Source organism: Aquarana catesbeiana, linkage group LG11 (genome assembly GCF_042186555.1).
Source record: "Aquarana catesbeiana isolate 2022-GZ linkage group LG11, ASM4218655v1, whole genome shotgun sequence".
NCBI lineage: Eukaryota > Metazoa > Chordata > Amphibia > Anura > Ranidae > Aquarana > Aquarana catesbeiana.
In genome coordinates, this window is record NC_133334.1 from 106989607 (window position 1) to 107015373 (window position 25767).

The window sequence follows — 25767 nt, forward strand, 5'->3', positions numbered from 1 at the left end:
AGATAACAATAAGTAATGCACTCAACTGCCGAGGCCTATATGCACGCTCACCATGCAAGACTCCATTGCTGAAGAAAAAGCATGTTGAAGCTTGTTTAAAGTTTGCTGCACAACATTTAGACAAGCCTGTGAAATACTGGGAGATTATAGTCTGGTCAGATGAGACCAGAAGGGGACTCTTTGGATGCCATAATACACACCATGTTTGGAGGTCAAATGGACAACATCGATGACGAAACGCGTAAGAAGAGGCTACGCACGCACCTACTTCATTCCGGTACGCGAGCAGGGAGACTGGAACGCAGCTGGAGCGCACGCTGCGGGATGGCTCTTCCTGCTTTCATTTTTTCCATACTGTAGTGTGTTTTTCTGCGTGATTTTAAGTTTTTTAATAAAGCTTTTTACTTTAAACTACTACACTATGGGGCTCCTTTATATCTCTTCCAACGAGTGCTCCAGTTATGGACAACTTGTGGAACCTCTTTGAGGTGATAATGGAGGCTGAGATGAGTGGATGACTGCGGTCTGGAGCCCATCTATGACGGAATACCTAGGGGGACTATCCAGTACTCATACATGCCCATTACCCCTGCAGGGGTATGAGGAGTCGGTGAGTGGGGACCTATAGGGGGAGCACCAAAGTCACTAGACCAGCTTTGAGCACAAAAGTCACCAGACTGTTTTGCAACTTTCTTTGCCATTGGATCATCATTTTTTACCACCTGGATCATCCCTATATACATGTCTCTATGGCTCACCATTTTTGTTTGGTTTGTCTGTTTTTGGACTTTGATGCACTGGTTTATTGCTGTTTCATATGATTTTTGATGCACTTTTATTTTTATTCTTATTTATTTATTTATTTATTTTTTGAGTTTGGACTTGGTGATTAGTTTACACAGATGTACAAACATCATTTGTCTACGTTTGATAGATGCACATATAATTTCTCCACGTGATTATAAACTATGGTGACACATATATGATTCACTATTTTCACTATAATTATATATACACTATTTTATTTTAATTCACATAGTGGTAGAGGTTTACGGTAATTTTTGTTTGGGGTGTTTAAACATACATTATTACCTTACCTTATTAGGGAGCGCCACTTACCCCATTTTTTGTATTTATTTAAATTAGCCCTCTAGGGAATCTATTAGGGGAGGCTGCAAACTCCTGACAGACAGACTCCTGACACCAACTCCTGACAAAACACGGAGCTGGTGGATGTTAGAGACCTTGCGCTCTTTCACCTTCCATTTGAGGATGTCCCACAGATGCTCAATAGAGTTTAGGTCTGGAGACATGCTTGGCCAGTCCATCACCTTTACCCTCGGCTTCTTTAGCAAGGCAGTGGTCATCTTGGAGGTGCGTTTGGGGTCGTTATGTTATGATCATGGTTCCCTCAATGAACTGTAGCTCCCCAGTGCCGGCAGCACTCCTGCAACCCCAGACCATAACACTCCCATTACCATGCTTGACTGTAGGGAAGCCACACTTTGTACTCCTCACCTTTATCTTTGTACTCCTCACCTGGTTGCTGCCACACACGCTTGACACCATCTGAACCAAATAAGTTTATCTTGATCTCATCAGACCACAGGACATGGTTCCAGTAATCCATGTCCTTAGTCTGCTTGTCTTCAGCAAACTGTTTGCAGGCTTTCTTGTGCATCATCTTTAGAAGAGGCTTCCTTCTGGAACGACAGCGATGCAGACCAATTTGATGCGGTGTGTGGCGTATGGTCTGAGCACTATCAGGCTGACCCCCCACCCCTTCAACCTCTGCAACAATGCTGGCAGCACTCATACGTCTATTTCCCAAAGACAACCTCTGGATATAACACTGAGCATGTGCACTCAACTTCTTTGGTCAACCATGGCGAAGCCTGTTCTGAGTGTAACCTGTCCTGTTAAACCACTGTATGGTCTTAGCCACCGTGCTGCAGCTCAGGTCTCGGCAATCTTCTTATAGCCTAGGTCATCTTTATGTAGAGCAACAATTCTTTTTTTCAGACCAACAGAGAGTTTTTTGCCATGAGGTGCCATGTTGAATTTCCAGTGACCAGTATGAGAGAGTGACAGCGATAACACCAAATTGAACACACCTGCTCCCCATTCACACCTGAGACCTTGTAGCACTAATGAGTCACATGACACCGGGGAGGGAAAATGGCTAATGGGGCCCAATTTGGACATTTTAACTTAGGGGTGTACTCACTTTTGTTGCCAGTGGTTTAGACATTAATGGCTGTGTGTTGAGTTATTTTGAGGGGACAGCAAATTTACACTGTTATACAAGCTGTACACTCACTACTTTACATTGTAGCCATGTGTCATTTCTTCAGTGTTGTCACATGAAAAGATATAATAAAATATTTATAAAAATGTGGGGGGTGTACTCACTTTTGTGAGATACTGTAAATCAGTTGCCTATATAGACAGAGATGCTAATAATTTTCACTGAAGGTAATGGCAGATTTACCACAGTATTTTTTTTAATGAGATCACTGACAGGAATTAATAAAATACATAGTAAAAGTACACATCTCTCTCGCTGTCTTTAACACCAGTACTGCCAACTGTCTCTGACAGCTTCCCCTGTTTCATTGATTTTGAAGTTGGCTGATAATATTTCTCCATGGAAATGTCCCTGATTTTGAGCAATGATCATCTTCATTAATTTTTGTTTTTTTCCAAAAACCCTGTATTTGGAATACTTCATGATGTTCAAACTGTTAAAATAAGTGTAATTAAAATGTTAAGAAAGTTACTAGCTTCACTCTTTACTTCAGAAATAATGGGCATGTAATGTAGTGCTCTTTCACAAGCAAATCTTTTCACTGTACCTATAAAAAACTTTTGCCAGGTGGAGCCACAATTATCGACATTCATCAATTTCAGGAAATGACTGTTCTTTAAAGTGGAAAATTGGTTACTCCAATATTCACTATTTATAATGTGGTAAATTTCAGATTCGCCGCAGGTTACCAAAAAGTTTGCCTTAAAGGGTTAGTTCGCCTTTACAAAAAAAAAAAAACTACCTATGCAGCAGCAGATAAGGGGGATCTGTAAAGAAAAACAAACTGTGCAGCTCTGAATAAAGTTCAATAAAGTTGGGTGTAGGCCTCCCAAACCTGACTGGAATACTCCCAGGATGTTGCTAGGACATTGCTACATGAGGCCTAGTCGTTACGGTTCACCTCCACCATCACAGCAATGAGCTTTTTCTCTAATTGAAGCACCCTTCATATACTCTTTCTCTCCCCTAATGCAGTAGCTCTGAGCTCAGCTTTTGAGAGCTCACTCCTATGATGGTGCAGGTGAGCAGTGATGACTAGGCCTCACTCAGCAACATCCTAGCAATGTCCTGAGCGTATTCCAGTAAGACTTCAGGATGTACATAAATGGCCTACACCTATAGCAAGGGCATTATACAACATTAGTTAGAGCTGTACAATTTGTTTTATCTACATACGCCCTTAGGGCATAAGCAGTTTTTTTGCTAAAGGTGAACTACCCTTTAATGTATTTGGCATTTTGAAATTGTGGATCTGTGTTTTTAAAGGTGTTAGATAATCAAGAACAGAGGAAAAGTAGCACTACTGCAACCAATAATGGTGTCATCTTGTTATCCCAAAATGTCCACACACATTGCTCAGCTGCTAATTTGTGTGCAAAACTCTTTGACAGCTACAAATGACTTTGGTCAGAACTCATGACCTATAGATGTTACGTGGTGAAGGTAAAATCAGTAAGGTGGTATCTCATTTTAATCATTCTAGCCTCATCTCTCTCTTCAGAACCAGAACCAGAAGAATGAGCAGTCCGATGAGAAGGTAGTGAGGAAGGATCTGTCCTGTAATCCTTTTTTTTTTTTTTTTTTTTCTTTTTACTGTATCAGAGCCCTGTCCCTCCTAGAGATGAGGACAAATAGAGATTTGACTGGGTTGAGCAAATGTTGGCAGTTTTGCATTTGACAAGGAATGCCACTATACTAGCCTCTCATTGCATGCTTTATTGGTGAACCCAGTTTCTCCAGAATTCTGAAGCAGGTGAGGAGGCGATTCTCAAACATGAACCCTTATATTTTTCTCTTCAAGTTTAGTGAATTGGTAAATGTTGAAGCAGGATTTTTGTCTGCTGGGGGATGTCTAATCTCCTGGGCACTCATACTGCAATAGACTGCAATAATACCAGCTTGCCAGAAGGAAGAAACAGAAACAGAAATGGAAAGTATTTTTGCTACTTCAGTGTGCATATGATTAACCATTATCAACTGTTTATATACTGTAAACGTAGCTTTTTTTTAAAACTGCCATGTTTCCTTTACCTGTACTACAAAAAGTTAGAATGTAGTTTCTGAAAGTCTAATCCAGCCCCAACTTTTTGTTATTTCCTACGTCAAGTCTTTCTCAAAATCTGAGACCGTGCATAGGAAAGAAAACCTGCGACATTCACACTTGCGGTTAGGGCCAGACTACGAATTCCTGCAGAAGACTCAGAGGGGTTTGCACAAACAACTGCTAGGGCAGGAAGCCCTATACAAAGCAATGAAACGCTGACAGCACCCAGCCATTTGTGGCATGTATTCGGACATGCAGAAATTACCTGTGGATGATCAGCCCTGGATGCAACAGTTTGCATCCATGGCCAATCATCTGTAGGCAATTGTCTGTTATTTGATTGCATGCCAACGGCTGTAGCACTGTCAGCCTTTTATTTCCTCATGTATACGGCTTGCCTCCATAGCAACTGTTTGCATAAATCCTTCTGAGTATAGCACAGGAGTTCATAGTCTGTCCTTAATCGCAAGTGTGAATGGAGATTTATATAGATTTACCATAATCTTTGCCAACTGAATTCCGATTTTATAGATGTTACATATGCTGAAGAAAGGAATACGTCAATCCTGTTCAACCAAAAATCCATGAATAAAATGAAATACATTTAGGCAAACTTCATAACCTTGTGCAGTGAATCGAAAGTGCCCGGAATCACTAGAGGTAAATAATTTTATAATAATTTGCCATACTTATTTGTATGTTTCTTGCAGGGTTTTTTTTTTTTCAAAAACACAATTTGACGGATTTTTAACAACAGTTAAATGGCATACATCTGAACAGTATGTACTGTTTAATTGTTAAATTTATAGGAAATATTAATATTAGAACAGAGAATTTTCACGTCCTGTATGTGGTTCAAGTTGGCTGTGGTTCCAGCTACCATGAAATATGGGTTTATTCGCTGTCCACTGTGTAAGTGGATGTAACCATGGTTGATGTTTTAAGCCACTAATGCATTTGGAGTTTTGAGACCGAAAATAATAGATACTCAGCAGCAAACCGTGAGTGACCCTGTACTCTTGAACTCACTTGATCACATTTTGAGTTGATAAGCATCTACATGCAGTAGCGGTGTGTCCCTTCATAAAGAACACTGTGTTTTACAGTGCATTAGGCTGCGATTAACAGACAGAAATGTCAGTCATGATATAATGCACTTATGTGCCATTCTTGTTATCATCCACAGCTTCACTGATTAGCACTAAAAAGCACTCATATAGATTAACATCATTTATTTTTAGTACATCACCTGAAAATATCTGAGTAGATGTGGCTTACAAACATATATTAAAAATTGTAAAGTTTTCCTTAAGTTGAAATACAGTATCTCACAAAAGTGAGTACACCCCTCACATTTTTGTATATATTTTATTATATCTTTTCATGTGACAACACTAAAGAAATGACACTTTGCTACAATGTAAAGTTGTGAGAATTCAGCTTGTATAACAGTGAAAATTTGCTGTCCCCTCAAAATAACTCAACACACAGCCATTAATGTCTAAACCGCTGGCAACAAAAGTGAGTAGACCCCTAAGCGAAAATGTCCATATTGGGCCCAATTAGCCATTTTCCCTCCCCGTTGTCATGTGACTCATTAGTGTTACAAGGTCTCAGGTGTGAATGGGGAGCAGGTGTGTTCAATTTGGTGTTATCGCTCTCACTCTCTCATACTGGTCACTGGAAATTCAACTTGGCACCTCATGGCAAAAAAACTCTGTGGGTCTGAAAAAAAGAATTGTTGCTCTACATAAAGATGACCTAGGCTATAAGAAGATTGCCGAGACCCTGAAACTGAGCTGCAGCACAGTGGCCAAGACCATACAGCGGTTTAACAGGACAGGTTACACTCAGAACAGGCTTCGCCATGGTCGACCAAAGAAGTTGCGTGCACGGCTCAGCGTCATATCCAGAGGTTGTCTTTGGGAAATAGACATATGAGTGCTGCCAGCATTGCTGCAGAGGTTGAAGGAGTGGGGGGGTCAGCCTGTCAGTGCTCAGACCATACGCTGCACACCGCATCAAACTGGTCTGCATGGCTGTCGTCCCAGAAGGAAGCCTCTTCTAAAGATGATGCACAAGAAAGCCTGCGAACAGTTTGCTGAAGACAAGCAGACTAAGGACATGGATTACTGGAACCATGTCCTGTGGTCTGATGAGACCAAGATAAACTTATTTGGTTCAGATGTACTGTGACATACTGAAGCAGAGCATGATCCCCTCCATTCCGAGACTGGACCGCAGGGCAGTATTCCAACATGATAACGACCCCAAACACACCACCAAGACGACCACTGCCTTGCTAAAGTGGCTGAGGGTAAAGGGGATGGACTGGCCAAGCATGTCCCCAGACCTTAACCCTATTGAACATCTGAGGGGCATCCTCAAATGGAAGGTGGAGGAGCGCAAGGTCTCTAACATCCACCAGCTCCGTGATGTCATCATGGAGGAGTGGAAGAAGACTCTAGTGACAACCCGTGAAGCTCTGGTGGACTCCATGCCCAAGAGAGTTAAGGCAGTGCTGGAAAATAATGGTGGCCACACAAAATATTGACACTTTGGGCCCAATTTGGACATTTTCACTTAGGGGTGTACTCACTTTTGTTGCCAGCGGTTTAGACATTAGTGGCTGTGTGTTGAGTTATTTTGAGGGGACAGCAAATTTACTCTGTTATACAAGCTGTACACTCACTACTTTACATTGTAGCAAAGTGTAATTTCTTCAGTGATGTCACATGAAAAGATATAATGAAATATTTACAAAAATGTGAGGGGTATACTCACGTTTGTGAGATACTGTACATTTAAAATTATGAACAGGAGAGATTCTGAGTAACATGGGTGTCCACTCCATGCTCCACTCCTTTAGTACATCCCCCGACATATATCTGTTTGTTAATGTTCTGAAGATTCAGCATGTCACTGTTGTATGTATTATGACTTTTGACTACCTCTGCTACTTCACATGGAAATGCAATCTCCAAAATGCGTCCAATGTCCAACATCCTTGAACATACATGTTGAACCTTACAGGCTACAGCAGCACAATACAGTGCTGGGTTTTACTCCTCCCAGCTAGGAACAAGTAAATGAAGCTACAGTGAGCGCAACATCATAAATCTAGCCAGATGAATATTTAAAAAATGCTGCCTGTTCTCATGAATCTTGATTTCTACTAAAACAAGGAGATGGCAGGATCAGAATTTGTAAACTGCATGAATCCATTTTGCCTTGTGTCAATGGTTATGGATGGTGGTGTAATGGTGTGGGGAATCCCTGAGCACACAATACCAACTTAGCATATGTTTGATGCAAAAGCATACATGAATACAATTGCAGATTTTAGGACTGTGCCATAAAAGTAGCGAATAAAAAAGTGAATGATAGTGTGTGTGCATGTGAACGCGTCAGGAGTAATAATTTGGCCTAGGTCTAATTGTTGCCAGGACAATGATAATCACAACATGCATAATTCTTGTACCCATATTTTGATTTATTTGAGTGTTTTTTAAAAACAGTCAGACTTTCACATACGCATGTTGAAATCTGGTTTAGCATGTCAAAGCCAAAATGTATTTTTTCTTTTTGGATAGAGTAGGGGAGATTTAAAACAAACTGCTAACATATTTTTCCCATCTGTGCCTCATTATAGGGATTTCCCTTCAATTACTGTCTTGTAGACTCAATAGGAAGTGAGTGGATATCTTTCCAATGTAAGGAACAGCTGTCATGGGAATAAATGTCCCAGTCGTAAGATTTGCCCTTTTTTTCTGTTTTGATCGCAGCTCAGATGTTTGGCTTTGCCCTCAGTTTCATTCCTGGTAGCAATGGTGATCATCAGGACAACTAGAGAGGGGGAATCTCCCTAACAGAGGCACAGCAAATAAAAACCTAGCAGTAGTTCTAACCCCTCACCACTCTATTCAAATAACTAAAATTGCTTTTAGTTATGCTTTAAAGTTAGATTTTACCATCTAAAGCAGGGATCTCCAAACCATGGCCCTCCAGTTGTTCAGGAACTACAATTCCCATCATGCCTTGACATCTCTGTGAATGTTAGAGTGTTACAATGCCTCGTGGGAAGTGTAGTTTCACAACAGCTGGAGGGTCGTAGTTTAGAGATCCCTGCTCTAAAGCAATGATTTGTGTTGGGCCAGTACAGATTTGCAAGAGTTAACACATTTAAATAAATACTAAATAGGCTGCAATTTAAGGCTATGTTGGCAACAGAGAGTTAACATTCATTAAAAAGATAGAGTTTGTACACTTGCTCTTCACTGCTGATGAACCCATTAAGCTAGATTTGGTTGTTTCCTGATTAAGCCTATTGACCTATCATACAAAAACATTATTGCCGAGGTCTCCGCTTTACAGGCATTGCTCTGCAGCTTTGAGACTTCCCAATACCCAGCTTCATTTCAGAAGATGACTGCAGTGAATACCAATATTTTACTCCTGATATGTAGCCCCCTCCCTGTTTATTTTTGATTTAGATACCATCGTATAAGAACATAATTTCTCTTTCCCTCAAAATATATGTAAACCTATCCCTTCTCTAACGTACTGTCCCTCTAGGAGAGAATGCTGTATGAGACAGGCTTCCTCATTAGGACTTTTCTGCAATCATTAGAAAGGGGTCTTACCCAGGAGTGCACAGCACATGTGGGAAGGCAGTTTCTCCTTGTTAGTATGGATAATCACTTCATAGCTCTGAGTTTGTGCTTGTTGCTGAAACACTAGTCTTCACCGCCTGTATAAAACGTCTATGCCAACCTACCACTATATAAATCACTCTAGGAAAATACAACTTTAGATCTATGTTGTGCCCTACAGCACATAAGTTAAAACAAAATGAATTCTGAAGCACTGACTTGCAACCCTTTATAATTTGAAAACATATATTCTGTATAGTTCTATGTCTGACAAGAAAAACTACATATGTTACCAAAGTGGACTATACTTTGTGGTCTGTGATATTTTTGGAAATAGTAAGAGTGAAAGGCATACCTTTTTAGTAACGTTTCAATTAGGTGCTGGAATGAGACATCGTAAATAATAGATACAGTATCTCACAAAAGTGAGTACACCCCTCACATTTTTACATTTTTGTAAATATTTTATTATCTTTTCATTGGACAACACTGAAGAAATTACGCTTTGCTACAATGTAAAATATTGAGCGGACAAATTGCATAACTTTTGTGAGATACTGTACATGGTTTAGAGGACAGAAGGATAAAGTGTCACACTGCATACAGCATGAGTTTACTTTCAAAAGATAACATTTTCTTTATTTCTTTGCCCAACAGCATTCCACCCAACACCTTTTAATAAAACTGCCTTTTTGTCAACTTACATTTTTTTTTTTTTCATTTGTGGTAATATAAAAGATTAACACAGAAAACAGAGAAAGTGTAGACAAATATTAGTATTTCTTTAAGTAAAACATCATACGGGGAATTCAAAAATCGAAAATCTTCCATGTAAAGTGCAAGAGAGCTGTGAGCTAGATGCAGTCTTGCAACCATACAGATGTGTTATGCAACATTTGTCATGTTATGCATCTGAAGTTGTCAATTTAAAACATATTGGCTAGAAAATATTTGGTAGCATCTACTCCTTCTTTAACCTTGTACCGTTGAAGGCATACTCTTCCAAATAATGCAAAATAAACACTCCAGATCCAAGCAAGTCACATACTGGACTCTATACAGCAAAGTTCCTCAAACATTTAGAGTTTAAGAAACATTCAAAGATAAAAAGTCACACTGGGTCTACCCTGCAAGTACTTTAGGTCATCTCTGACTTTATGCTTATGGCATAGTGCTCATTGCAATAGGACAGTGGTTCTCAACCTTCCTAGTGCCATGACCCCTTGATGAAATTTCCCAAGTTGTTGGGACCCCTAACAGTAAAATTATTTTGGTAGCATGGGTTGTCAGCACCCAATGCAAGACAAATAATTTGTGCCCCTAACCCACGGACATTTAACGTTCCCTGAGTCCCTTCCACTTGTACAGTATAAAAACCCCTTATGGTAAATTTTAGGATGTACCACTCTTTCTCTTTGTTCTCCTTTCTTTCCCTTTTATCTCTCTCGATCCTAATTTCTTGTTTTTTTTCCCCAATCCCTTTCTTTAGCTGTCTTTCTTGTTTTTTCTCTTATTCTTTCTCTCCCTTTTTCTTTGTTCCTCCCCCTCTTTTCCTCTCCCTTCCATGTATTCTCTATATTTATTCCTTCTCTTACTCCTTGGTGGAGGGGTGGCGGGGAGTTGGGATGAGTGGCAGTGCTGGTGGGGGGTGGGATAAGTGGCAGTGCTGGCGGGGATTTGGCATGAGTGGCAGTGCTGGTGGGGAGTTGTGCTGAGTGGCAGAGCTGGTGCGGGGGAATAGGATCAGTGGCAGTGCTGGTAGGGAGTTAGGATGAGTGGCAGTGCTGGTGGGGGGAATGAGATCAGTGGCAGTGCTCGGGGGAGTTCTGATCAGCCAACTTAGGTGCTCTTGATCAAGGTCATCTGCTGATCTGAGAACTGTAGTGGGGACTTTTAATGGCAACTACAATCACAGGTAGTGTTACTCACTCACTGTGTCTCCGGCTTCACTGTGTCTCAGACTTTGTGGTGTCATGTAGCAGTGATATATAAATCAGGAGATAGGGTCTCCTCCAGCCCCTCCCGCTTCACATTCCTCACCAGTCAGCTGACCTCTAGTCTCTGTCCTCCAGCCATGCCATGAACTGAATGGGTGTCTGCAAAGAGGCTGAGGGGGCAGCTGCAGGCCCCAGGAACAGCCCTGCTGGGAGGCTGCTAAAAGGCTGGGAGAGTGGCGCAGGCTTCAGGAACAGCCCAGGATTCGGGGACCCCTGGCAAATCGTCATTTGACCCCCAGGTTGAGAACCACTGCAATAGGAGGTCAGATATCCCTATTACAGGATTGCTGAAAGGACGCAGGCTTAGAAAACATTTTTTTACACTTGTTCTGAAAGTTGAAATGTTTGGAGAAGATGAAAGAAGAAATCCGGGTGGCACTATTCAAATGCAAACCAATTCTTTTTTTTAAATTCAATTTCAATTTAGCGAAAACAACAACAGTGCAAACACAATTATTGTTTCTGAGGTCCATTAGGGAAATAAACACTTACACACTTTAATAACTTAGCATTCCTAGGCAGATACAGGTCTTCTTCTACACCTCATTGCTGGCAGTCATACATAGCACTTGACTTCCTTATCTCCCCTACAATGTAAACTGTACCATTCTTGTCCCCTTAAGCTACCAAATAGTGTTTTGCATACAGCAATTACAATTTTAATATTCACCCCGAAGAACTAGAAGTGTTATAATCCGGAATGAAATAGAGTTAACTGGATTTTTTAGCATATGATTTCTACAACTAAAACTTTGAGAGTACAACATATTTTTACTGTGACTAAAACATTAAAGTATCCAAAGTCAAAACTTTTTTTCTAGCTTTGGCTACAGTGGGGTAAGCTTTTTGTTGTGGTCTGTGTTCCTACAGGTGAAATTCACTATTCTCACTGCAATAGAAATTAAGGAGCAATACAAACTTTTAAGTTGAATAGAGGAGAAATCTCTCAAAGAAGGCACTTGTCCCATTGAGAATTCTCCTGGGATTTATGGAATTCCTCCACTCATGCAGCCAAAGCCAAGTCAGCAATGTTATTTGGGTGGCCAGTACACAGAACATTATCCTGTACCCAATCCAGTACGAAGACCACCTGGAGTATATGGAGTTTGCCTTTTTGTACCTGGGCACTCGAAACTAAGAAAATTTCACCCTGCAACATGGGAGAATGGTGGCAGTTTTCAAGGACAGTGGAGCATTTGTTACAATTATGGGCCCCCGTGTTGTTAGATGTGAGGCTATTCAGAAAAGCCCAGGGTTTATAATCAAACTTATCAGTGGCACAAAGGAATGTATATGTATTCTATTACAAAAGTGCATTTGGACTATGGAGATGGAGACAAATTGTGTTTAGTGGGTGTGATGGAAAGTTTACCAGCAGATGTTCTTCTGGGAATAATGTGGGTAACTTACATTGCAATTCCATGTGATTGTTTTTAATATATTTGTAAATAAACCAGAGACGCAAACCAAGCAGGTTATTTCTGGTTTCATTTTGTTAACGGCGGGGTTTTCATGGAGCATGATTTTATTAATCATTTTTGCATTGTGAAGTGCTGTTGAAGCTATTGCAGTATTTTGGGAAGGCTGTTGAGTGTAAGAGCGGTCTGAAGATTTGAAAAGGTTCCTGGTGTTTTTACAGGGGTCTTCCTCGGGGGGGGGGGGGGGGCTGGGGGGGGCTAGTGTGATGTGGAAGGTGATCAAGAAAGAAACATGCTGTGTGTAGATTTTCCCTGTTAATCCTGGGGACTACACAGTAGTGGAATGTAGTCGGTGATATTCAGTGTTTGAGAATAATATGACTTTTTAGGTGTACAATCCCACCTCTGTTTTGTGATCTTTGACAAGGGAATATCCCTAAGGTGTTGTGGTTTATAGCACAAAAAATGAAAAAAATCTCCCCAATGAGACACAAAAAAAAATCTAACAGCTTTGCACATCTGGCTCTTGGATTTGAACCATTCCAGTGTCATTTTGTGTTTTGTGTCACAGTCTTGCTAAAAGGTGAACTTTTACCATAGTCACTATCAGCGGACTGAAACAAGTTTTCCTCTAGATTTTCCATGCATTTCTTTTTAATCATCTTTCCCTCAATGCTGATCAATTCATTAGTTCATCTACCACCACCATGCTACAACTGTGCCTGACAATGGGTATGCTGTTCCCAGGTTGATAAGTAATATTGACTTTCAGACACAACCTTTTTATGCTCAGACACAAAAAAATCAGCATTGAATTTCATCATACAAGAGAACCTTTCCCCATGTATGCAGTTTTTCCCACATGCCTTCTGACACTCCAGGCAGGATTTGAAATTTATTTTTCTGCAATAGATTCTTCTAGTCACACCTTTTTAAGGTGAATCAATCATGAAAATTATAAAGTCACTTTAAATGCTGACCTCTCCTCTGAGAATACTGGTCCCCTGTCCATTATACTGATGCTTTGGCTTTGAACATCTGACAATTTTCTGACACTCATTTACAGTACACTTGTTCCAAAATGGCAACTCAAAAGTACTGTAGCCAGACACAGTCAGACAACTAGTATTTAAAAAAATAGACCAGCAATAGCATCCTTTATATTTTTCTCATGACAAAATCAATTTAAGTTCAGCGTTGTAGAGCATCTGGCTTATAGTTGTCTCATGGACAGTTTCTAGGCTATGGATCCCTGTAGTTCCTTCAGTGTTTTATTTATGTTACTGCATGCTTTTCTGACTTATGGCCTCAATGTCTGTTCACTGAGTTTTCTGGATGGCTTTCCCTTGGCAGAGTTGTGGCATACTCATACCATTTTAAGGTGGCCTAGGAGATAATCAACAATGGGATTTTGTTTATAACCCAAACCTTGTTGTTGCCTCTCTATAACTTTATTTTACACATGTAATGGTAGCTCCTTTATCCTCATTATTCTGTTTGTCTTGATATGTTTCCTAATTACCTATGTGGCTCTCCAGGAACATGTCTATTTATTTTGTGACAACTGCACACAGGTTGGCACCAGTTAACTAACCATGCGATATTCTGTTGTCAATAGGTTGTACCTTATGTAGTCATTTCTTACAAAATAGGAGGGGTTTATTTATCCAATCAATCATCTTTTTGTTTTCTTATCTGTAAATTTTTTGGAAAACTATTTAGAGTAGATCAGTGATGTGATTTTTTTTTCTGCAGTGGTGCAAAACCTAGAACAAAAAATGTGCACGTGAAACACACATTAAAAAGTGCACTTAACTGTGGCAGCACAGACGAGGCCTGAGAGGTGGAGCTGAACGTGAGATTCCAGGTATGTTCCAACTAATCTTTCTTTTTTCCCCTGCTTTCTATACTCTTTATTACTTTTATTTCAATTTGCCCTGGTCCCCTGACCAAAGGTGATTCATTTGTTGGAACACCGGGTGGTGGGTGATGTATGGATGTGCCAGCCAGTCAGACTGACTGGAGAGTCTGTTACCGTGAGACCACCCGGCTCATCCCGGGGTTGGCAAAGTTATGCTACTATGGAGCAGATGCCCTGCCTTGAGGTGATCTTGACATGGGTGGTGTGCAGGGAGAGGTTAGCTAGAGGCCAATAGATGCCCCCCTCTATCTGAGCTCCACCCGGTCGACCCATCCCTAAATCACTACGACACACTATAATTTAATGGCTGTCTGGGACCTGGCTGGCTTGCCCCCGTACTATGACACCTCACCAGGGGACACTTAGAATGAAATGTAGATAATAAGGCGGATGATGCTCCCCTCACCCTCCGTGAGAGATAGGAGACCCCACCACCACCTCACCACCTGACTACTGAGCCCTCCACGTTTCCGGTTGGACAATTTACCTTATTCCTGTTATTTGTCTTTCATGCTTTATGTTCTTTGAAATATGACTCATGCAACATTTGCTGCCTATGCCATGGCACCTTTATTGAGATGTACTGCCTTGTCTTTCACAAATAAAGATTATACAAAAAAATGCACTTAAGGGTGTGCTTTAGTCCACCCCCCCGAAGGAGTAGGATCTCTACCCTGACTCCTGGGGTGCAAGGCTCCTGACTGGGACATAGGTTTACATGGTCTGCCTAGCCAGAAGGCCTGGTAGACCCTGTTCTTTTGGACAGTCGAAGCCATACATTGAATACTACGTCAGGGGAGCTCTCCCAAAGACAGACCCCCCCAGAGGCAGGGCAAGAAGGAACCTAAGGGCCACACATTATCCCCCTAGATGTCAGGGCAAGCCCGAGGACTCACACCCTTCATTTGTGAGAAAAACACACACAAAAGTGAAAGGTGACAAACGTAGGAAAAAAATTAATATAAGATAAAAAAGTGGCTGTGCAGTTTGTGCACAAGCTAAGCCCTGAGGCCTGGTAGACAAAATATGCCCCTGGACTTAGCTAAAAGGCCCAACCCTAAAAGGCGCTGTGCAGAGGGAAAGCAATTTAGTGACTGTGACCATGTTCCTATTCACACCATGGGGTCCCACACCCAAGTGTTACTAAGAGCACCCCTAGGGTGACCACTCCCAGGGGGCCACAGACACCGTGGACCTTCTGCCTTTCCAGCCCATGGCCAGACAAGGTAGACCATTCCAACAAGGAGGTAATGGGCTCTTCCAGCTGGTACTAACCTTCCAAGCCCTCATCACTCCAGCAGGTTTGCATAGCCACCACCCTAGCCTTAGTCAGGCCAGGATGATAGCACAGCGCCACCACTTGACACTTGATCTTAGCCAAAAGGCAGAGAAGCAATGATGTGATATGCCAATTAAATCCATTAGATTAATTCCATTGTTATTTACTGTATGTTTAAATATTGTCTGGTGTTGGAATGTGCATTTACTGAGACGCTGCTTCAACCTAGAAATAATTGATATCTCACCAGGAACTGGCTATGGGCCATTATAATATAAGATTTTTTTTTTTTCTAAAAATACATTCTGTTAACTATTGGAACAGTTTTTTATATAGCCTTTTTGCTAAAAAAAAAAAAAGTAAAAAAAGTGTACAGGCTCTATTTTGCATTTTAACAATTAGTGAGATTTCCTTACAGTATAAACGAAGTTCATCACTGCCATCACAGTCAAATTCTACCCTTTTTGTGGCTTGGTAGCCCTCTGTACTTTCTCTCTTTGCTGCTAACCTGCAAATGTTAAGTGACCATATAAAAGAACACCTGTGGTGTCTGCAGAAACAGGAACACAAGCTGTGCATGTCTCTTGACAGAAAAATAGCTACTTTCGTTCAAATGATTTTCTTAGAAGCCACTAGCTGCAAGCAGTTTATTTTAGGGAAAAGTGGGAACATGGGATCCCATAATACTATGTATTGTTTTGGAGCTTTACTTGTAGAATAAAGTGATGGTGGAGAGGGTTTGCCAGAAGCTAGCTCCAAATGTCTACCCTAGAGATATTTCACCTGCATTATCAGCTTTCAAAATTAGAATTTATAGTGAGTAAGATCATCTTGCTACAAGCTAACTGTCTTTCCACTACAATAAAAAAGTTAGGTCTCTTTTACACTTGCATTGAAATAGAACAGTTGGGGAGCATTTTTAAAGCTTTTCTACTGCCCACTGTAAGGTGATGCATACTGGGCTCACGAATAGCTGCGTGTGTAGCAGCCATTTTGTTCACGTTCAGCCATTACATTTTGTTTGTCATTAGTTTCTCTGTTTTAAAACCAGAGATCCAGAAAATCTAATTCTTGCCTCCTCCTTCCTTCACATTATAGACTCCACAAACTACAACGTTAACTCAGGCCGGGACCTTATCAATCTATTGATCAGACACACAGACCTTTCCATTACCCAATCCACAATTTAAGTCTAGAAACCCTAATAAAACTGTCACCCTTATAAGCTGAGCAATCCAGATAACTAACAGATACTGGTCGTCAAAAGCTCAGTTGTAGGAAATAACCAATACACATCCCTGCAGACAGGATCACAGTTATAACTCTGAAACTTCATCATGTTTAATAACTCATGAAATGTTCACAGTACAGCCAGAAAATGGACAGATTTACTTTCCTCGGGTTAATTTGTAAAGTTTCAAGTCCAGACACCCCTATGTCAGACCACATGGAGAAACCAGGAAACCCCTTAGCCTCCTAGGTAAAATAGACATCTGAAACCTGCCATATTTATATTTATTTTGAAGCAAATTTTACGCTGGTCAATAATCTGCAGGTTATAAAACTGTAAACTGTAGATATTCAGAGATCTGAATACTTATAGAAAACTGTATCTGGGATGTGGTCATAAACGTGGTGACATCCCAGCAACCATCCCTTAGACCAGATGATTGATCAGATGGTCTTTGTCAGCACCCCACTTTATGTGAAGAAAAGTGGAATGCATCCACATTTAGGACAGTTCTCATGTACCATCAAACCAGGAACATCTATTCAATTTGAGAACCAACACCTTACTCATTGACTGAACTCTGCTAAAACCAAGGACACTGCAAGAATTCTTCCTTTTCAACTTTGTTTTTATTTCCTGTTGCTTTATTGCCTCTTTATTTCTTTGTAACACCTTTTTTTCATGTAATTATTTTATTTGCACCAATTTGACCTTTTTCAATATAAAACCCTATTTTGAAAAGTGTTAAAGCTGTCTTTAAGGCTTTTAATGCAAACTAAATGAATCACTGTCTCTTGAAGAGTGCTACTGTATAGTATAAATCCTCTGAACACATCTGTCTGTGGTGACAGTATGCGTTACAGACGTTTATTCTAAAATCATAATTGGTATTGCTAAGATTACAAGTTTCCTCCTCAGTCAAAAGGGGGTGGTGGTAGCTTAAAGGGTTCATTGCTCGATTAATTTAACCCAGTTGACAATCATTCTCAGGCTGCTGGCACCTAGATTAGGTCCCGCAAGCTGGAAAATGTTTGTGCAGAGTGCAGCTGAGAGTGGCATTGTTAAGTAAGTGACAGCACAATGTAAGATTGGCCAGTCCTTTGTCAGAAATAGGTGAGGGCAGGGATCTGATATCTGCATTCGTCACATCCACCGCTACACCTGTCACACACTTTAAAGGTGATCTGATGCCTTGTACACACAGGGGCAGATGGAACAGCAAAAATGATCCCTTTTGAGTTTTTAGCAGGCAGTACCACTACCAAACGTAATCCATTCAAGCAAGTGTGGCTGTGCTGCAATTACCAGCCATGCGCTAGGCTCACAGGTGCAGAGCAGTATCTCATTTAGGGATCTTGTTTGGCTGTCAAAAAAGAACAGGCATTTAGGAGTTAGCAGCAGTATCTCTGGAATGCCTGTCATCCGCTCCTGTACAGCTCACTGGAAAGCGTTCCACCTCAGATCGCTTTTCAGAGACTGCCACAAGTGTAAATTAGCCTTAAAGTTTCCAAAGAACAATAAAATAAAACAGATTATCCAGCAATACCACTCTGACCCTACCAATGCAGTCCACTTTACAGACAGAATGTGAAAAGTGAAGTCAAAACCTACATGCAGGTAGCCTTTAATTTACTAGGTTAAACCAATATTCGCGTTTGTAAATGCGCTGCATGAATTCAGACACAGGCTATAATATAAATTACACAGAATGTATTAAAGCAAACCTGTTAGTCATCCTAAACATAATACCATAATTGTCTTCCCAAAGAACAAACAGACCAAGGTGTTTACTATAACCTTTCTTATGCAGCCCATACACAAGTCAGTTTTTTTCCGTTCAACAAGCGGTTGGGCGGATGGGGGAATCCTCCCACTGAGTTATTGTATTCTGACAGCCAGAATGTTGATTTTTGAAATTTCCATGATTTAGTTTTACTCAACTTGGAGTCTACCCTTGCAATTTGACCTAATGCCTGTACCTGCCTTATTATGTTGAACAAGAAGGCTCTTAAATGCCATCTATATCCATTCACTGGACAATGTGAATGCAGTTAAACACAGCTTATGCATACCTCCAAACATTTTGAGATGGGAATGAGGGACTGAGGGACACCTACTAGCAAACGTATGTAGGCATAGGACACGCCCCCTGCCATGTCCCTTAAAGGGGACATAGCCAAAAAAAAGGTTAATTAAATCCACAAGTGCTTTTTTTTACCACAAATTGTCCTTTATATTGGCTTTTAAAATTGACAAATGCAGCAAGATAAAAGATAAATAGTGCATTTTATATACAACTATATAGATCAGACCAAAATGAGGGACAAATGAGGAGGAAAGAGGGACAGAGTGACATTGCTCCAAATCAGGGACAGTCCCTCGAAAACAGGGACAGTTGGGAGCTATGAATTTCAAAATTGTCTAAATCTTTCTGCATCAGGTTGCCTTAAACCTTTCAATAATTTCAGAGATCCAGAAAAAGTTTAAATTGCTTTTTATAATCAGGACACACACACACAACTGAGAAAAAGGATGGGGCACGCCTCCTTTTCTAGGTCATACAACTGTATGGGTTTTTACATAAACACAAGTTTTACTAAAACTGGAGAGTGCAAAATCTGGTGCAGTTGTGCATTGTAGCTTCTAAGGCCTGCTTCGCACTTATGCATTTTTTAGTGCAATTTCAGTTTTGCAGAAACACACTACAGCCCATTTATCATGGTTTTCTATGGGTCACATTCACATTTGTGCATTTTATGGAAAGGGCCAGGGACTCTTTTCTGTTTTTTTTGTCCCATAGACTTCAATGGATCAAAAACGTGTATTGAAAAATGCTAAATGCACCTGGAATATGCAAACTGCAACCTGCATAGGTGTGAACCAGGCCCAACTTCAGCTTGTTCAGTTAAGTTTTGGCAAAAGGACCTGGAAGCTGATTGGTTTCTATGTAGAGCTGCATCAGACTGAGCACTCTCCAGCTTTAGTAAATTAACCCCAATTAGTCAAGAAAGTTAGCAGTAAGTAAATACATTTGGAAAGTTAGGAAAGCCCCCCACCACACACTTGGCAAAAACAAATGTCCTCAAAACACAGATAAAAATAAAGATTTTATACAAATAGTAAAAATGATATAAAACATAAGTTTACAAACTATTAAACATTTAAAAAAAAATAAGATAAATTTCACAAAAATAAAGAAAATAAATATTTTTTCTTTAGCCCTTAACTTTCAGAGTTGGTAACGAAAAGAAACCTTAAAGCATACATTTTCTGAAGGCACAGGACCAATAGAATAAAAAGATGGTTCTGACATTTATGGGTTATGTAATAGTTGCGTAAATGTTTATCTAAATTATATTTTCAATAAAAATACACTAAAATTGTATTAGCACACACAAACGCAAACCAACAGTTTCTACTAAATTATAAAACTGTATTGAATTAATGAATAACAACATTTAGAATTTTTTTTAACTCTCTTTTTTATTGAAGGTGTGTATTAATAAAAAAAATACTTTACTTAGAAGATAATAAAGTACATTTCAAGAGAAAATACACAATAAATGACAATGTCCAAATGAGGTTTCCACAGGGCCGGGTGTGTCCTAAAAAGATGGGTTAGCCAGGCTAAATATACAAACCCAATGTAGGACAAAGTTATAGCAATGAACATGTTCATGGCTAGATAACTATCGACCCATAATGGCCTATTTACTGTAAAAAGCAGACAAAATCCCAGATAAAGAAAGTGGTACCGCTACCTCAGTATGAGAAAGTATGCTCCACCCTACTGGGCACCCTCATTTACAACCATTAGAATATGGTTGATCAACTTGACAGTAGTTTTAGACAAATTTGGTAAGGGTAACCCCATAAAAAAATATACTGGGTCCTAAGGGACCGAGAAATCCAAGAGCGACTGCAGTAAGGATCTAGTGGTCTCCCAGAAAGGACTGATTTTTAAGCATTCCCAGTATATATGATATAGCATTCCCTCTGATTCACCACATCCTCAATACGTCTATGGTAGAGTAGGGTTAATAGCATGTAGTGTTTCAGGGGTTAGGTACCAGTGAAACAACATTTTATATTGGTTCTCTTTATAAAGGGTACATAAAGAGGTTTTATTTATGTTATCCCAGATAACCTGCAACTCCTTGAGTTCTAGTGTTCTTCCCAATATACGTTCCCATTTGAGCATATAACCATGTTTCAGAAAAGGCGTTGTTTTAAGAGATGTAAATAGGCGATATCTGTCTGTGATAAGGTGTTGACGTTTGGGGCCATCCAGGCATATTCTTTCAAAGGGAGATACATTCTGAAATTTTAAATAGTGCTTTTTGGTGCAACAGTGAAATTCTGTAAATAAGCAACTAAAGCCTCTTACACACGATTGAATTTTTCGGAGACAAAACCTCAGACTTTTGTCCGAAGGGCGTTGGCCAAGAATTTCGACCAACAAACACGAACATAGTGACATGGTACATGGTTTTTCAGCTCTTTAGTGCCACCCTTTGGGCTCCTTCTGCTAATTTTGTGTTAGTAGAAGTTTAGTGAGTGTTAATTTGCGCTTTTCATTACACGCTTTTCAGTTTGCGCTTTTCAGTTCGTTTCTGAACGGGCCGTTCGTCAACCAGCTATGTTGTGGAATCGGAGGAGATAACGTGTTATTTATTATTGGCCAAAAATTGGTTGCTTTATTAATCGTGACAAATTATGTCATATGCCTTTGCTGCAAGAGCTCCAGGAGAATAATCCGGATGATTTTTGGAATTATCTCTGGATGACGGACCCCTGCTTTCACCAACTCTTGGCATTGCTGACCCCCTATATTAAGAAGCAGGACACATGCATGAGGCTTTTATTTTATTTTTTGGTTGAATAATAATGATTTTATTTGGTATATTTTCTATATTTTTGGGTGCATAGAATGCAATTTTTGGTTAAGTTCTATTGGCAGATAGCATGTCTAATTTTATTTGTTTTCTTTTTTTAATGCACAATAAATTGTGGAGAATATTACTTAGCTATGTGGTTTACTTCAAATGACAGTTTGGGAGTAGGCAGATACATTTTAAAAAATACAATGTAAAATTAACAAGGGACACCAACATAGTTGTATCTTTGATCTTAAAAACTACAGGATAATGGTACTGTGATGACTTGCACCAACGAAAAAAAAATAACAAGCATAATAATATTATTCTTGATATCACTAGAAAAAAAAAGCCTTTGAAAATTTGTTTGCAATAACTCCATCAGTATCACCAGCAAAGCAGATTCATTATTATCCCATTAAAGAAGAAGAGAATGTGCGCTGCATTTCGAGATTTCATAATTTGCCACGTCATGAATGTTAATCGTCCATTACGAACACTAGTTTACAAGACAGACCGCTTCCAGCTCATCCTTGCTTCTGAGCATGTGTGTTTGTACTTTGAACTTTTGTCCGACGGACTTTTGTATACACGCTCGGAAAATCTGAAACAGACGTTTGTCCACGGAAAATTTTAAAGCCTGCTATCCAACATTTGTCCGCGGAAAATCCAACAACAATTGTCTGATGGAGCGTACAAACGGTCAGATTTTCCGCCAACAGCCTGTCATCACACAATTCCCATCGGAAAATCCGATCGTGTGTACGAGGCTTTACACTAAAAATCTATGTGTTGTGACAATGCTCGATTCACAATGCAGTGTGTACATTGAGATAAAATGATCCAGGCATGCATATTGGAACAATGCACAACAATGTGTCGCAATGCACTGCCACACAACGTTGAATCAATGCAATTTTAACAAAGTTTAAATAAATAAGAAAAAACAACACATTGAAAGTGCACAACAGGCCATAACACATAACGTGCCCACTGTGTGAATGAGCTTGCAGTGCACCAACACATAAATCTGCATTACCATAATGCTTGTAGTGACATGTGTGTAATGTGTGTGTGCAGGGTGTTAGGTTAACATTTATGCGCTGCTGTAGTGCACCTGTGTGTAATGTGTGTGTGCAGGGTGTTAGGTTAACATCTATGCGCTGCTGTAGTGCACCTGCATAAATGCACATTTTTGTGAGTTTTGCGATAAGATAGCCTATTAAAAAGGCAAAACTTTTTTTTAAATTTTAAACAGAGTAGGGGATCTGTGTCCCATTGCGGAGATTTCCCCTCACTTCCTGTCCCATGGCCAAACAAGAAGTGAAAGGAAATTCCTGCAAATTATGGGAATTCCTTGGGGTCCCCTAGGTCCCCAGAACTAATGTCCCAATTAGAGGATTTCAAATCTATTACTTTTCTGGGGACAACATAAGATTTGGGATTTTCTTTTTTTAAAAAGATAACAGCACACTGGACAAATAAGGAGGATGAATAAAAGACTTCTATGTACTGTACATAAAAAGTATATACAAAATATCTAGGTATGCAAATTAGCCATAGAGTGATTGCAAATATTGACTAAAACATTATGACACTGCTAAATTTGGCCCACACTTCTAGGCATCAATGACCTCTGGTCACGAAAGGGCTAAAGTTTTATCTCTTAGGCCTCATTCACACAAGGCAGACTCCACTTCCACGGAGTCCGCCTCGGTCCACCAGCTCAGCGGGAGATCTCTCCATTGATCTCCGCTGAGTCGGCGGATGACAGGTCCCTCTCTGCTCACTGAGCAGGGAGGGGCTTGTCAGGCGCCGCTGCTGCCTATGGAGGGATTGGATGAAAATGGACAGCACGTACGGCCATCCGTCTGCTTTTAGCAGATCGGACAGGGTCGGATGTCAGCGGACATGTCTCCGCTGACATCCGTCACTCCATAGGCTAACATGGAGCTCCCGTTCAGGTCCGCCGTCAAAACGGACAGGCGGACCTGAACGGTCCGATCGTGTGAAAGGGGCCTTAGGCAGGTCATACTCAGTTTGAATCTTGGCCATTCCTGTTGAGATTCAAACTCTGCATGGGCAGGCTGAATGTACCAAGTTGATCAATCGATTAACTTGGGTACAACTAGCAAGCTGGGTTTTACCTGCATTTATTGCTAGCAGCTGCTATAGCCGCTAGCAATAATCAATGTCTTCTCCCGGCAGTGACAGCTTCTGCCACCCTCCCCCGCCCCCCTGCAGGGAGAGGACAATGGCCCAGCAGGAGGGATTCCCACATTAACGCTGTCTGTGTTGGTGAGGGAATCGAGTAAATTTATTTCCTGCAACCCGTGGTTGCAAAAAATAAATTCACTCGGTGTATGGCTGGCCTCAGTGCCTGGTAGATTAAACTGTCCACACCATTGTTTTCTTTGTCCAAATGGTGTAGCATGAGGCTTCAATGTTGGGTAAAATTTCTATTGAAATGTAAAATAAAAGAACAATGTCATCTAAATGGATTTAGGACACCTCTTAGAAAAAAATAACTTTAGAAGGAGTCTGTTAGGACAGAAAGCATGACTGCCAGGGGAAATTAAACTGATGAAATAGCTCCATGTGGTAGAAATTCTAGGATGCTGTGCTTTGATGTTAAAAAAATCAATTGAAACACTGGTTAGCAGCACATAACTAAAATGCAGTTCTGGTGAAATATTAAAGTGTGGTTTTGAAATCTATAAAACTAATTAAAATAATAAAATATCTGTAATGTAACATTTGTAGAGATATGCATGTTTTCATGTTGTGCAATTTTACCACCACTGGTTTTGTGCTAATTTAGTAAAATAATACTTTCTGCATATTTTGCAATTATGTAATTAATCTGATTAATTAGATTAATATGTTTTAAATCTTTGTTTTTTTTAATGGCCCAGCTACACAAAAACACAGTAAATGTTTGCATATTTATTCATTGCCAGTATTTTAAATAGCAAAGAAACAGGATACTACAAGACACCTATAATATTCACTTAGTGACCCACATAGGGTATGTGCAGTCTAATTAAGGTTTTCCATTCCTTCATTGGTCTTCTATGTTGTATGTCTAGGAATAAGAATAGGAACGGGGTTGAGTCGAGGCAGGTAGGATACAGCTGCTTTTCACACATATTAAATCTCTCCATTATATTCTGTTTGCTATAGCTGTAGCTTAGAATTGTGTTGAGATTGGATCAACAAAAAGTGTGGGTTTACTATGCAGCAAAATGTTATTCTTATTTCTACTTGCATAAGAAGAGATATCCACATATGCCTTACCATGCTCTTGGCTTATGCAGAAAATAAAAACCGATAATAAAAGCAGTATTCCAGGCAACATCATTTCATTATGTTATATATGTATATGCCCAACAAAAAAATGCCCTATATTATTCTTATAGCCACAAGTATCTCTTACTATACTGTATGTTGATAGCCAAGCTGTTTCTGGGGCTTTCCCTTCTTCTGAGATTGAATGTACATGATCGATTTGGCAGTACAATGTACAGCTGCAACAGCCAACGTCATAGTGCATGTCTGCGTCTCTATTATTGCAATCTCAACTTAATAAGATGGCGAGGCAGCAGTCAAGCATGCTGTGTCTAGCAACCAAACCTTTGTCTTTAAAATGTTGGCATTAATATTCACCTAGATGACTGGCATCTCAGGAGCCTAAAGGCAGAGAATTCTGAAGCACCCCCCCCTCTGTAATAACACTGCGGACACATTAATAACCACCAGCATTGATGTCAGAGGACGTATTAATAACCACCAGCATTGATGTCAGAGGACGTATTAATAACCACCAGCATTGATGTCAGAGGACGTATTAATAACCCCCAGCATTGGTTTTAGATGACTCATTATTAACCCTCAGTATTGGTATCAATATTATCAACCCTCCTCCCCCACTTTGGTGGTCAGTGGCATTAAAATATAATCCCTCCCATGACCACCAATGTGGGGTAAGGGGGTTAACTTTCAATGACAGTACCACAAATGCAGAAGGGGTGGTGGGTTAA

General features: G+C 40.1%; 1 protein-coding gene and 1 long non-coding RNA gene across 8 annotated transcripts in view; one reads left to right on the forward strand and one right to left on the reverse strand.

Moving 5' to 3' along the window:
- CHID1 (chitinase domain containing 1) overlaps positions 1-25767 on the reverse strand; it is a 1258939-nt gene that overhangs the window by 228571 nt on the left and 1004601 nt on the right. The window contains exon 11 of one of the 6 annotated variants that reach the window (XM_073604844.1): positions 24785-24812. The exons of the other annotated variants lie outside the window; for them this stretch is intronic. Coding sequence (XP_073460945.1) covers positions 24800-24812 — 13 coding nt within the window. The 3' untranslated portion in view covers positions 24785-24799. Of the gene's footprint in view, positions 1-24784; positions 24813-25767 lie in introns of those variants that run through there. 6 annotated transcript variants of the gene reach the window in all.
- LOC141112228 (uncharacterized) overlaps positions 4763-25767 on the forward strand; it is a 183327-nt gene continuing 162322 nt past the window's right edge. For both annotated transcript variants that reach the window (XR_012236553.1, XR_012236554.1), the window contains exons 1-2: positions 4763-5012; positions 14175-14286. This is a non-coding gene — a long non-coding RNA (uncharacterized lncRNA). The remainder of the gene's footprint in view (positions 5013-14174; positions 14287-25767) is intronic.